Genomic DNA, 15219 nt, shown 5'->3' on the forward strand with positions numbered 1-15219 from the left:
ATTCAAAGCTTGTTGCGTTTTGTGTAGGATACAAATATTAATTCTGCTACTACGAGTAGGGGTAGGATTATCTGCACTCGGAAATGCAGATATGCACTAATCTTGCACAGAGATTTGCTGGCTGGAAATTCATACCTTGAGTTCGCGTTTACGTATATCCGGTTTTGGGGAAAGCGTGTGGGTAGGATTTTCTAGTATTTAGCAATATGACGATATGCCGACTATTCTGAAAATCTACTCCCACTCGATGGATTACCAGTGGCCGCGGAAGGTGTGGGGACATGTGGGGGCATTAACATTGTAGGATAGGGGAGGGAGGGGTTTATATAAGATGGGGAGATGATGGGGACATTGTCCCTCTCTGTCCACACGCTTCCGCGGCCACTGCAACATGATCGTACATTTGAGTAGCCTGAATTCTCCCAGTGCCCGCGGAAGCTGTGGGGACATTAACATTGTAAGATAGGGGAGGGAAGGGTTTACACTAACATTAACATGGGCAGATGATAGGTACACCGTGGGGACATTGCCCCTCTGTCCCGTCCAGCTTCCACGGCCACTGACTACCACCACTACCGAAACTATTACAAAGCACTCAGGTTTTCGGATTCCCTTCCTTTTCTCCCTCCTCGTATTTAATAATGGGCTGGAGAGAGTCGAAAATAACCGTGAATGTTTAGCTGGAATGAAGGGTTGCCGTGTTTTGTCACTCCTGCTTCGCTCGTGCTGTTGCATTTCCCTCCTGATAAAATCATTACTACGATGTGTCAAACCTCGTTAGGATTTTGAAGCTGGCTAAGTGAAGCTGAAAGCGGGAGGAGAAAATAATGCGTCGGAATTCATGTTGAATGTCAGGGTTGTTATTATTTTGAGTTTTTCAAAAACGCACAAAAACATATTTCGTGCTTTCTACAACTATTCGTGCCACTTTTTGATAACGAGATGACGTGAAACTTTCTCCAGTAAGCAGTTGAATGAAAACGCGTGGTGTGATGGATTAAGTAAATGATACTGAAAATCACGAATGACTCACGGCGAAAATGTGTTTCATTTTGTCCCCCATTTTTCAAAGGTACGTGGTGCAACGAAATATCGTTTTTGCACTTGTTTTACAATTTAGCCACCTCTTTTTTACCTTTTCGTGAGCAAAATGACACTGATAAGAGTTTTGTTCTACCTACTTTTTGACAACTCTGACCCGACTTTATTTTCATTATGGGACACATTAAAACCAAGCGTTTTATTCCCTAAATACTGATGTTTTCTGATAGCAGGCTTATTAAAAGGTTAATTGCATCATGCAATAAGCACGTTTTGTTTTCGTCGTGTCCCGAACACCTGCCGGGTTTATGATGTATGTATAAAATATAGTGAAATGACAAAATCGATACTACGGGAAAGAAAAGTTAGTTTAACACGTTGTAAAGTTTATGCAAAATTAAGAACATTCGTAAATAAATTTTGATGAAAGCAGGAGAACCATTTGCTTTTAAGTGTTTCGTACTACTGCTGATATGCATAATTTCAATCATACTCAAACCATGTGTGTGAGCATGCCAATAATAATCGTTACACTAACGGTGCATCTGAGTCTGAGGGTAATCGAAAACAGGGATAGTTTGGAAACTTGAGTGCTGTACCCATCATATCGTCTGCATGCGTCAATATGTAAGTACATACATGCAGGCATAAGTATGTGGGCTTTCACTTTCACTTTCTCTCTGGCATGTGCACCGTTAGGGTTTCTATTTTCTGGTGGATTGGATTGGATAGCTAAATATGTCAAGTTTGTGACATGTATACGAGATACATGCAAATAAATTTATCTGATATTTCTATTTAATTGGGTATGATCTACTAACTAACTAATGGTATTATTGAATTTTGTTGAATTGGAGAAAGTTGTGCATAATTGAATCCACATGCTGGTACTGAATTGATTATTATTTGTATGTAAGTATGTAGACGTGATTATAGTGACATTTGCAGACTCTCTGCTAATCAGAAAGTCCTCATAGTTTCTATACAGTCATGTTTTTGTCAAGTATTTAAACTTTCTATTGTCTAAATTTTCAAGTGGTCTGGTGCATATTACATAATTATCAGAATTATTTTAGAGGGAAAGTGGATACCAATATTCTTCTGAAATGTACATACATACGAATATATCATTTCTCTGGCCTTAAGATGCATTTATAAACTTGCGCCAACGTTAAATCCTAACATTGGCCTAAGTTATCCAAAGTCTAGTATAAATAAACCCACCGTTAGAAAAAAGAGAAAACATGCATATTTTTGTACCTATCTAGATGTCCTCCGATGATCTTTCGTAACTTGCGCCATAGTTAAATCCCAACATTGGCGCAAGTTACCAAGAGCTCACCTTTAGAAAAATAAAACATGCATATTTACACATTTGTTGTCCTCTGACGATCCCTCCCACCAAAACGTAAGTTACCCACCTTTAGGGAAATACATGCAGCCCAAACCACTCACTCCAACTCCTCCTTTCACCTAGCGTCCCATCACAGAAAAGTAAATGGAAATGGTCTCTCTGCCTGCACAACAAACATTGAAATTGAGCCATGCCTGGGACGAGATGAAATGAAAGTCAAAACTGAAAAATAAAGAATCATCACAGGAGGCGAAAGTGGTCCGAGAAGGGTGGGAGAAAGTGCCCATTCCATATGAAATAGAGTATTAGGAGTGTGGAAATGTCTATTTCGAAGGAAATAAAAGCCCAGTCGCAACATATTTTTGGATGGGAGAAGGATCCCGCATTTCATGGTCTCTCTCTCCGTCTAGGGTCGTGAGTTGCTTTCCTATTTTGTGTTTTACTTTATTTTATTCTACTTACGAGACAGAAACCACTTTCCATCCTTATAGGACACATAACGGGACAAACAACGCAGAGATAGGAGAGGCATACATATACGCGAACAAACTTAAAATTCAGCTACCCACGAGTTCAAAAGTCTCTCATCCAGGATCCAGTAGTACAATTGGAAGTGATGGTGACGGGGGGAGTGTGCATACATGTAGAAAAAGAAGGCAAAATTGTAAGCAGTTTTTTGGTAAAAATTTGATTTCTTCAAAAAAATTACGTTTCGTAGTAAGGTTTTTAAATATAAATGTACAAGTGGCTCAAATTTTCGGGCAAAAATTTCATGCAAGCGCAATGTCCCGTTTTTTGAGTAAAAATATGCTAAAACACATAGGGAACATTTCTGTGCAAAATTTTAGAAATTTTTGTAATCCAAAATTTACTTTCCTCGCTACTAATTATGGTTTGTAAGGTTACTAAACCAAGTAGGTAACTAATTTTTTTCCAAAATGTCATGAAAGCGCCATGTTTCTATTATTCAGTAAAAAAATATACTAACCCAAATCGCACCCATTTCTCCGCAAAATTTCATTTCCTCATTGGAAACTCTTCATGTTTAAAGTTTCCGTAGAAATGTGTCACTCCACGCACATCACATTACGTATGGAAGATGCCCCGTTCCGTTATTATGTACATTACTAAAGTAGTCAGTAGAATCGTTATGTTGTAGATATCTGTTTCTTGCTCCTCGAACCATTTAAGTGTGTAGTGTAGTCGTGTCGTTAGGGATCCACTTTTCCGGCCGGGTCGATATTATTATACGTACGTACACAGAGTGACCCAGTGCCAATTATGCAAATGAAATGTCATACTGGTCTGGTCATGATGATGATGACGATATCATACTCAGACACAAAAATACGGTACACATTTTCAGAAATTTTCTATTTCTGGGTCGGTCCGTACATATTTTTCTCATCTGTTTGGTGACATTTACATGAATACACTGTTAAAAATCTGGTAGAGTTACACTTATACTCTGGACTGGTATTGATTTGGTAATAACTTCTTATCGGATTGGTAATATAGTTTGTTTCTGAGTGGTAAATTCTTCATTACGGCAACATTTCCAAACGGTAAAAGTGCCAGTAGAGTCTCCGGTCGGTAATGATTTAATACCAGTTTTCTAAAAGTGGTTGGTTTTTGATAAATGTTGCGTTTGGCGTCACAGGCTCTCAAAATTTATCAAAATGTCTCCAAACAATTGAAATGATGATACTTAAAAAGTAACAAAAAATAAGACAATTCGTCATTAATACATATGTAGCAAGTTGTGGTGTGGTATAAATGGACCTGCACGTGATGTAGATTAGATAATGTGGGTCCGTGGACGATTGTTGGTCCAGTCCAGTCCACATAAAAGATACATTATGTCCAAAAAAGAGTGAGACTGGCCTAGTTTTTGTGATGTCCACGTCCTTTTTTGATGATGGGTGGTCTTCGTCTCGTAGTTGTTTACATATTTCGTTGTGTGGTCATTTCTTATCGTCTGACTTTACATTTTCTGTATTTTGAAATGTTGCATTTACCAGTGTACTATAAATAATTTAATCAATCAAATTAGAATTTCGACATGTTTTGTAACTTTGTGAAATAATTTAAACTTTAAGTTGATTAATTCGTCTCTGGAAAAGTATGTCAATAAAACTAAATCAATAAAAAAAACCCTGGCCTACTCCGTAAATTTTCCGAGGTTAAAGCTTTCGTTCTTCCTTAGTTTCGTTTGAGTTTTCCGTATTTTTTTCAAAATTATTGAAGCCAAGTGCAAGTTCACGAGGAGAGTTTTCGTCTTCATGATGAGCTACTTACTTACAAGATAAACAGAGATCAAGAACTTTATTTTATAGAGAATTGCGGTTGGTTATGTCACTGCTTCCTCCCACTCGGCCAGGCCAGACTGACTGGAATTCTAAATTGCACCTCAAGCCGGTGAAAACAAGTTATCAATTTCAAGAGCTCATGATTTTTGATACTATAAAAACTTTGAACTTGACTATTATAATATTTGGATAGTGAAAAAAGAAAGAAAGCAGTGTTTCGTTACGGGTTTTGTTACATTTCTTGCACTAAACGCGAGGTGCACGAAATTGCAAGAAAGTGCAAGAAATATGGGCCAATCTAACGTGCATATTTTATAATTAGACCGTTTTCTTTATAAAAATAGCATACCAAAAAAGGTCTAATTTTAAAATACAAACTATAGCCACGCGCCGTATGAAGTATTTATAGCGGCGGGACGTAGTTTCTTGCACCTTGCATTTCTTGCAGGTCAAAATATTCCCCTGCAAAAAACCACTTTCTCCCTGCTATTTCTTGCAGCTGGTTACTTTTTCACCCGAAACACTGAACGAAAGGAACTCTGAAAAACCAATTTAAACAAAAAATGCAGAGAAAATCTCGAATATCAAGTTCTCACATTTTTTAAAAATGTTTAAAAACTCTGGAGAGCGAAAAAAATTATATAATTTCACAAAACTCTCACATTTGGCATACGTTTGGATTACATAACTATAGTAAAGTAAATGGAGGGTAGATTCGGTTCGGAGAGTGGTTGAGGAAAATACAGGCATCGTCTCACTTTGTCCTCCTGCCAGTCGGGTTTTACTTGTGGGCTCACAATTCCCAACTGCTCCTCAGTGTAGTTCTAGCCTTCACTACGACGAGTGGGTTCACTCTTTTCTCGCACTCTCCACGAAAAATAGACACAAAAAACGGGTTCACTTTTACTTACGGAAATTATCAAATCAAATCAACAAGAAATTGAAAGTTTCTGGTTTCAGAAAAATTTTATTTTTTCCAAAAAGTGAAAGAAGTCGGAAGAGGAGTGATTGAGTGAAAAAAGTGGTTGGTGCATCAGCATTTCGTGGTTTTCGGTTTCTCTTTTCCTCTGAGTGACAACAAATCGAGCTTATTTGTTTCTTATCTGGGAAAGAAAGTGAGTGAGAGAAAGGAAGAAAGGAAAAGTGTCTGGGGACGAAAATAGTGTTGTTGTTTCCGTGTTTTTTTCGGTGAAGGTGATGAGTTGCATTGTTTTGCATTATTATTGTGTCCCCGAATTCGGTGCAAGTTGAGACGACGATAAATAAATAAATTTATTTATTTGTACGTCTCGTTTTCGTCTGGATAGAAAAAAGTTTTTTTCTTCGGTGCCAGCAGCTGGATGTGCATCTGTTTTCTAGAAATGCACTAAAATCTCTACAAAAAAGTTTTCTCGTCGGATCGACAAACTCAATTTTTTCTACTCGAGGCCAATTTGAGCAAGAATACAGAAAAGAAAAATAAATTCGAGACGGAAGGAAAGCAAGGAACGAGGCCATTGCACAATTTTTTCAAAGAAAAAATAATAATTCGTTCATTTCGTGCTCAACTTTTAAAAAATAAATTTGTGGAAAAAAAAGTTGCAAAAAATTAGTTTCTTTGTGAAAACAATTGCCAAATTTGAATCTAAATACCTCAAGAAATTTAACCCGTACAAGAAAAGAAAACGGGAAACAAATTAGTTCAATTATTACGCAACAAAAATTTAATCATCATTTCGTTTAAGAGAAATGACCTCAGTTTCTTGGATTACGTAACAATTGTAACAAAAGAAGACTGTTGTTATGTTTATTATGTAAATGAACACTTAATAATTCGGCTAATGATGCAATTAATATTTTGCGTCATCATCATGAGAAGACAGACGTATTTAGTAAATAAATAAATAAGTGACCGTGTGGTTCTCTTCTACACCTTGAAAATAAATACCTCAATCAACCGTGTTTTACCGTTTAATTAGTGTTATTTATTAAGTTATTTCTAAATTTAGCTTTACCTAGAATTAAGATCATCTCACCATTTCTTCTAATTATTTGGGGTTATTTTTCTTTTTGGGGTTCAATAGCCGGGTCAAAATTCCATATCCCCATCCAAAGCACGGGGGCCATTATTTGGCCGGTGCCCTGAACAGGGCATGAGACCCCGGGTCTGGGCAGGGACCTGGCTTTTGGCCATTGTCATTTTTGGGGTGTCCACCTCCTTCGCGACGGGTAAGTTACGAACCTTTTTTAAAATTCGCGCTCTCTCGCTTCCTAAAAATATGCGGAGTCTTAAGTCACCATCATTCGTCATCAAGTCGTCATCACGCTTTGGAGTCATCGTCTTACAAAATTTCATCGAAATGGGAATTCATTTACAGAGGTCGAGACGCAAAAATTTGGTAATGAGTGGAAGTGTACTTACTGCGATCGATTTGTCCGTCCGTTCATAGATGAAACTCTTGAATGCATCAACTTTTTAAAATTCTGTTTTTGCATATCGGCATTTTCCTTCGTAAATCCAGTGGAGAATAATGTTTAACGAGAGAAAGGGTACTTACCGATGCGATCGTTTTGTCCGTCCGTTAGACCATAACTTTCTCAACTTTTTAAAATTTGTGTTTTCCATATCGGCATCTAATTTTTAAACTACGACAGACTTCCTCCTCCGACCTGCTCTAGGTCAAAAGGTCATTTGCATTACTAGGTCCCTCCCTCCTAATAACCACTTTCCTTCCCCTACTTCAGCCTATCTGTTGGCTAAATAGCCTCAACCACATTATTATTTTACTAATGTCTCTCTATTGATTAGGTCAGCATTCTTTCTTTCTCCCACAAAACAAAATTATTGCAGACGACTGTAATTTTGAGGTTTTACCACAATTACCACTTAGGCACATGTCCCTACATACATACCTGTATCATAATTGAAGTTCACAAAGTTTGTACCCACTTAAGCAAACATCACTCTCGAGCGAAATTACTCTCGTGTGTCCCCATTTGAAAATCTTGAACGGATCGATTACTTACTCACTACATTCTGTCCCGTAGCGGAGCAGTAATAATAATTTCCAGAACAGGCCACGAGCTAGACCTAGAAATACTAGAAACTCCTAAAATTTCGCAAGTGCAGTCAACTACTCGAGGAATCTGATACTTTAACGAGGAACACACTAACATGGCACAAGTCGAACCCAAATTAAATATTCATTGGATGCAAAGTAAAGTAAAATGGGCAGAGGCAGAGGTAGGTTGCAGGCAGTGTTTCGAGTAACCACGTGCAAGAAATAATGGGGAGAAAGTGGTTTCTTCTACAGGTAAATATTTTGACCTGGGAGAAATGCAAGGTGCAGGAAACTATGGTTTGATTTTTTAAATAAGCGACTGTCCTTCCTAAGCTGTAAAAAAGTCTGATTTAAAAAATCAAACCATACTCCCTGCCGCTATGGACGGGTCGCTACTAGCGACCTGTCCATATTCATAAGAAATATTCACAATCTAGCGACTCGCTAGATTGTGAATATTTCTTGCACTTTCTCCCAGCTTCTTGCACCTTTCATTTCTTGCATTTATCACTTTGCACTGCAACAAATTTAAGCAATCCCGCCCGAAACGAAACCCTACTTTTAGCTACATACATCTACCTCTCCTCGTGTGAACTGAAGCAAACCACATTTTGAAAAATACCAACGCCAAAATTTCTCCCGTGCCGTGAACCTCCTCCCAATTTCAGTCAACATTCCTTCCTTCCTTTGCCAGCCGAGTAAAAGGTCACATTCAATACAGGAAAAAAAAGAATCTTGATTTTCAACTCGAGAATTGCACAACGGATTCCGAATGATTCAAATCCGATGAAAAAGAGAAAGTCAAACGCAGATTCGACTTGGCTTTCGAGCTCCCGTGCGTGGCAATGATGCGGAAGAAAGAGCACAGAAATATCCGCAGTCCAATTCACCAACCAATAATAAGGGCTTGTTTGCCCTCCTCCTCCTCCTCAGACCGAAGTGGTGTCGCTGCTGCTATGTAAAAGAGCAGTTATGCAACCGACTAGTTATGATATTTATAATGTGGCCGGGTTTTGTAATCGAGACGTTTGCGAAATCTTGAGTAAGTAGGCGAATTTCTTTCAAGGAGGGAAATCAGGCCGGGTTCCGTCCCTTAATGCAAAATTGATGGCGGGACGGACATATTTTTAGCCTATTTTTAAATTAACGCACGCATGACTAGGTTTCCACCGATGGGAACGCAAACCGTGTTCAAGCCAGATTATTTTTTGACCATGTTAGTTTGAAAGAGCACCTCTTTAGAAACAAGATTTAGTGCGGGACTTGAGCAGATGCGAAAAATTCAGCAAATTTTGGGTGCCGCAAGTTTGCGAAAACGCGGATCTGCTGCTGCAGGTACAGATTCCGCTGGAAAACAGAGAGTTTTCGCAAACTTGCACGCCCACAATTTGCTGAATTTTTCGCATCTGCACAAGTGCCGCGCTAAATGATTTGCTCCTTCAAACTTACATAGTCAATAAATAATCTGGGTTGAACATGGTTTGCATCCCTATTTTGGGTCGTTTTTTTCATGCTATGCCAAAAAAATCAAGTCCCACCAGCAAAACAGTCCCTGGACTGGCCTGGACAAAACATCATCTCTATAAAATAACTAAACATAACATGGTTTCATTTCGTTTCCTGTCTCATAACATATCCACGGCGACTAAGGAGCTGCTGTGTACGTACGAATGTAGGTGGCTGGCTGGCCGTGGCTCCAAGTTAAGATAAATTGCTGGAGGATCGGAGCGGAAAAAATGGGATTGCATTCCTCCACTGCAGAATAGATTGAGTTTAGTTCACTGCTCACTGCTTGCTTTTTTACTTGGGCGTCTGGTGACCGACCAAGTTTTCATGGACACGTTACACTTTTTTTTACTTCCGATTTCTTTCTCTCTCTCCAAAATCCGTGGGAGAGAGGGAAACTAATAGGAAGAAGGATGAAGTAAATGCAATCCAGGGAAAAATTTTGGCCAAGCTTTCACTTAAGACAATTTGTAGGGGGGAAATTTTCACGTTTTTCGTATTTTACCAACAGGTACAAATGAATGCGTACAATTTTTTGCTAGAAATTTTGGCATTGATTTCACTAGAGGCGATTTGAAGTGTAACATTTTCCGTTTTTCGCAATTTACTACCAGGTAAAAATTTCTTGGTAAAATTCTTTCCAAAAAATTTTAGCCGAGCTTTCACTTGGGTCTATTTCAAGTCTAAAATTTCGTTTTTCACATTTTACCAACAGGTTCATACGTATGGAAAAATGTGTGCAATTCTAAATTTACCAAAAAACGTTGACTTTATCCGAAAAAATATCAATTTCCACTCCACTCCACTCCCGATTTAGACAACATGTCCCAATTCTCTTACACATACACACACAAATCTGATCTTGTCGTTTGTATACGAGATCTCCAACAATAAATATTTATTTCATGGCTGAAAAAATAGGTGGGTCACGTCATGTCGTACGCACACTGCTCCAACCAATAAATACCCCCGAAAAAAGAGCAGGCAAACAAAATCTTGCGAAAAAAAAACATGTTGAATGTTTTTGTTGTTGTTTGGGAAGAGAAAAATTGGAATGGAAGTAAAGAAAGAAAGCAGTGAACGAAAAGAGCGATTTAGTTCAGTTTAGGTTTACAGTTTACAAAAGAATTGAGCTGCTCGGTGCAGTGGCCGCGGAAACTGGGGGGACATCGGGGGACATTAATATTGTAGGACAGGGGGAGGCAGGGGTTTATATAAGATGGGGAGATGATGGGGATATTGAATAACCGTGGGGACATTGTCCCTCTGTCCACACAATTCCACGGCCACTGCATCATGCACATACATTTGAGTATCAAGTGGCCGCGGAAGCTAGGGGGACATGTGGGGACTTTAACATCCTAGGATAGGGGAGAGAAAGGTTTATATAACATGGGGAGATCATAAGGACATAAAATAACCGTGGGGACATTGTCCCTCTTTTGTCCCCTCACCCTTCCGCGGCCACTGTGCTCGAGCGAAGTTTAGCAGAGAGAAAGAAGTTGAGTTCAGTCAGCCCCCATTTTATTTGATCGTGATACAAACGATGGCATATTCGATTTTCGATCCTATTCCATTTCCTCCAAAGGAGAAGAAGGAGTGGTATTATATTGCATTAAATTATCCGGAAAAGGTTTACATCTCTGGAACAAACGACCATAACAAGCTCGGAATAATGTGCATACGAACGTGTGCTGCAGAGATGTAGGGATGGCTGGAATCCAATCTTGCATAAACGGGGCATTTTGAATTTCTCTGTTTATTTCTTATTTTTTTGTAACCTGTCGATCCATTATGTCATTCAGGGAGGACAGGTTGTGTCGGAAATGTGTAATCGTGACTAACAAAGAGACGATTACAATATTATTTTTCTTGTCGAATAAGTTTGTGGAAATTTTTAAGTAATATTTCCCAATTTTGTGAGGTATTTATAAGATGGTTAAATTTGTAAATGAAACATTTTGGATGAGACTAACTGATATCTGGCTTTGTGTCATATTTTATCTCATAAATTCCAAAATTTTGGAATTACATTTCCCAATTTTATGATATTTGGGATAATTGGGACTACTGTTATCTACTTTTGTGCCACATTTTATACAGTAATTATCAACGATTTATAATAATATTTCCCAATTTTATGGTATTTACAAACTACTTAAATTAGTAAATAAGACCTATTTTTTGTATTTTTCTTTCTCCAAAGTGTACCCAATTTCCTATCATCCCATCTTCCAACCAAAATAATAGTGTAGTTACTTACTTAACTCCATATCAGTTTGCTAGATAGCTGGCACCATGAAAGATCATAAAAGTCCATCATACCCAGTCCACCCACCCACGAAACGAAACCACGGAGGAGAGGATGAAGATGAACATTAGTTAGTATGCCGGTGGACGTGGAGGTTCTTATCTCTTCCCCACTTTCACAGCTTGTTTGTTCAAGAAACGAGTCTATCAGATCGTTTTATGAAATGATATCAAAAATGACCCGAGGAGATAAAGATCCTCTTCGCCATCATCCCCTCGTTCTCTTGTTTTGTTTCTTTCCCTTCCTCCTCAGCCAACCAACCACCTCGCCTTTATGATTATCTTTCCATCAGTCTGGTTTAGTTCCGTTCGTTGTGCAAATATCGTGTAACGCACATATGGCGGGGCAAGAAGAGGGGTTATCTTATCCAGCAGTTCTTATAAATAATGTGTATCTACACTCTTAGAAAAGTGGTATTAAATTATTACTGTCCTGAAAACAGACATAAGCATATGACTCTACCGGCACTGGTAATAAGGGGCATTTTTACCGTTTAATAATGCTGTGGTAACGAAAAATTTACCAGCCAGAAACAAACTATCTACTACAAATCCAGTAGGCAATTATTACCAGTAAGGAGTATCTATGTGACTCTACGCTCTAAGAAACCTGGTATTAAATTGTTACTGACAGGAGAACGTATATGTATGACTCTACCCGCGTGGTAAAAACCCTTTAATAATGTTTTGGTAATAAAAAAATTTACCACTCAGAAACAAACTACTACCAATCCGGTAGGAAGTTATTACCAAATCAGTACCAGTTCGGAGTGTATATGTAACTCCACCATATTTTTTAGAGTGTATCTCTCCTATTGAATCTGACGTACCCTTGCTTTACTCTTCCTTCCTGTGTGTGCGGTACTTGAGTTACCAAGTAGTTTTAAGTCAACTAGGCGGAAAAGATGGAGTGATAAGATAACCAAGGAAAAAAAAGTTCGTTACTTTCTCCAAACTGCATAGTTTAGAAATCATCTTTCTTTGCAAGTTAACTTTCTCCTTAAGAAAGTTGTAATGTCAAAATTATCCGGAATATTTACTACATTATGTGAATCGTCCCTTTATACTCACACCACACATGCTTTCTCCACTCGTTTTTGCTCTCCTTGTGGTGCAGTTTAGTCGAGGTGAAAGTAAACTAGGAAATATGAAACGATCTCTTATTATTCTTTTAGGCTCAAGGCGGGTCTCTTTTTTTACACGAGTACAATGTAAGTATGAAGTACAAACATACGTAGGTTTGGGATACGTGTCCCGATTAACGGTATGGTAGACACGGCCCAAATGACGGTTTACCTCACCTTGTCAATTCACAAATTTTAAAGAAATATTCGTACTTTGGGAAACCATCCCGATAAACATAATGTGCCAGACTTGGTCCAAACCACAGCTTAATTTTGCGCGAGCTACATATTTTTGATAGTTTGTGCGATCTAGATATTTTTGATATTTTGCGCGATCTACAATGTTACAATGTTTCTTATGCAGACCAATTCTGACGTAAAGGTGGGTTTACACTTCACTTCCTTGGAATAACTTGCGCCAATGTTATAATTTAACTATGGCGCAAGTTACCAAGGAGTGAAGTATAAACGAACCTTGAGGCACACTTTTACCATGACCGTTTTTCCCATGTGTTGATCGGGTAGGACTCATATTCCTTCCTTTGTTTCCCTTTCCCCGACTAGATTCATCTCTCTCTCTCACTTTTACTCGAAGAAGAATATATTTCCAATTTTCTTTCTGGTACTTTCGTTTCCTGTTTTCTCTCCAGATCAGCTCAGACCTTTCTTTTCGGGGTTAAGTTTCTCGTTACAGCGCCCGAGCGAAAGAGATGATGCAAAATTGAGCTGTGGTGTAAGTTGGCTGTTTGAAATTTGAAATGGCAGACAAGCGAGTAATACACACACACAGGGACGAACGACTCCATAAACACGGAAAGGGCCCAGGGGCATGTATTTTATTTTCGGGGCGATTTGCCAGTTATTTTGACTATGAGAGAAAGCAGCTTGCTTGCTACGTATACGACGAGAAAATATGGTTAGAAATGTTAGTCTAGGCAAGGTGATAGCTATTTGTGGACAGTGTTTCGTTTCTTGGGAGGTTGGCACATTTCTTGCAGTGGAAGGAAGAAATGCCAGAAATGCGAGTGCAAGAAACTGGGAGAAATATGCGCCATCTAGCCACCCGCTGTATAGCGACGGGAAGGAGTTTCTTGCGCCTTGAATTTCTTGCAGGTCAAGATAGCTGCAAAAACCACTTTCTTGCCTTTATTTCTTGCAAAATGGTTATTTGCTAGTGTTTCATTTCTTGCGTTTTGCTACATTTCTTGCACTGCCAAGCAAGAAATGCAAGAAATGCGAGGTGCAAGAAATAAGCGCCATCTAATCAGGCGCCGTATTAAATATAGCGGCGGGACGCAGTTTCTTGCGCCTTGCATTTCTCCCAGGTCAAAATATTCCCCTGCAAGATACCACTTTCTCCCCGTTATTTCTCCCAAGTTGTTACTTACTTTCACCCGAAACACTGTACCTCCACACGGCGACATAACGTTCATACGTCCCTATATAAATACGTGTTGTACTTTCACTTCATATGATGATCGATTGTTATGGGTTTTCCGCTCCTGAGATGATCTCGTTTCGTAGAGAAAAAAGAAACAGAGCAGATTTGAATATTTGACCGAAATTTACTTTGCCATCGGGTCCGTAGTAGGGAGAGAATAGAGTAAAAAATGTATCCATTTATTTCCCCAGCACCAAAAAGTGAGGATTACTGACTGAGAAACACGAGCCACCCTTTACAAAATCTGAGCAAAAAATGATGATCTTGTTAGGATAATGTATACACGTTCAAGAAAAAAAAGAACAAAGGGTCACGATGTGCGTATCATCATGAAAAATATATAAATTCGCAGTTGGGACAAGATGGCAACACACCTTTGCACAAATGTTACTTCTCCATTATGCAAAAAAGAAGAATCATTTTTATTTTATTTCAAAAGCTGGTGCTGCTGCTACACGAATTTTTTCCTATTTTTTGGAAACAATGGGGACGCAAACCATGTTCTACCCGGATTATTTTTTGACCATGTTAGTTTGTAGAGCAACTCTTTAGAAACATTATTTAGTCCGGCATTTGCTAGAAATACTAAAAATTTTGCAAGTATAATTTCGCGATAACTCTCGGTTTCCTGCAGAATCTGTGCCTTGCATGTGGTAGCAGTTGCGCGCTTTCGCGAACTTTCGGCGCCCAAAACATGCAGATTTTTTGCACCTACGCAACTGCGGCGCTAAATAATGTTTCTAACGAATTGTTCTTTCGAACTATCAGCCAAAACATAATCCGGGTTGAACCCGGTTTGCGTCCCCGTTGTCAGTCTGATTTTATTGTCGTTTTCATTTCAGTACAATATTCAGCCTAATAAGGTTCTCTTTCTTATCCAATTTTACGATAGCACATAGTGCGTTTCGTATTATGTAAGACTGGCTTCATTTTCGAGGTTCCTTGTTAAATGAGCTGTTTCACCCTTTACTTCCTCTTCCTTTTTAATGTCCTGCTGCGCCCTGATTGGAGCCAAGGTTGAGCAGAAGCCTCACTTCCGGCGGAGAGAGTGTGATGGGCTTAATGAATATGGATGAAAGTTGGATTTTCACCG

General features: G+C 38.8%; 1 protein-coding gene across 7 annotated transcripts in view; it reads left to right on the plus strand.

Moving 5' to 3' along the window:
* Positions 1–15219, plus strand: part of LOC110854193 (tyrosine-protein phosphatase Lar) — a 224196-nt gene that overhangs the window by 113483 nt on the left and 95494 nt on the right. For all 7 annotated transcript variants that reach the window (XM_035854767.1, XM_035854764.1, XM_035854765.1 and 4 more), the window contains exon 3: positions 6768–6912. In XM_035854767.1, the coding sequence (XP_035710660.1) occupies positions 6768–6912 (145 nt within the window). The remainder of the gene's footprint in view (positions 1–6767; positions 6913–15219) is intronic.

This window comes from Folsomia candida, unplaced genomic scaffold (genome assembly GCF_002217175.1).
Source record: "Folsomia candida strain VU population unplaced genomic scaffold, ASM221717v1 Fcan01_Sc009, whole genome shotgun sequence".
Taxonomy (NCBI): Eukaryota; Metazoa; Arthropoda; class Collembola; order Entomobryomorpha; family Isotomidae; genus Folsomia; species Folsomia candida.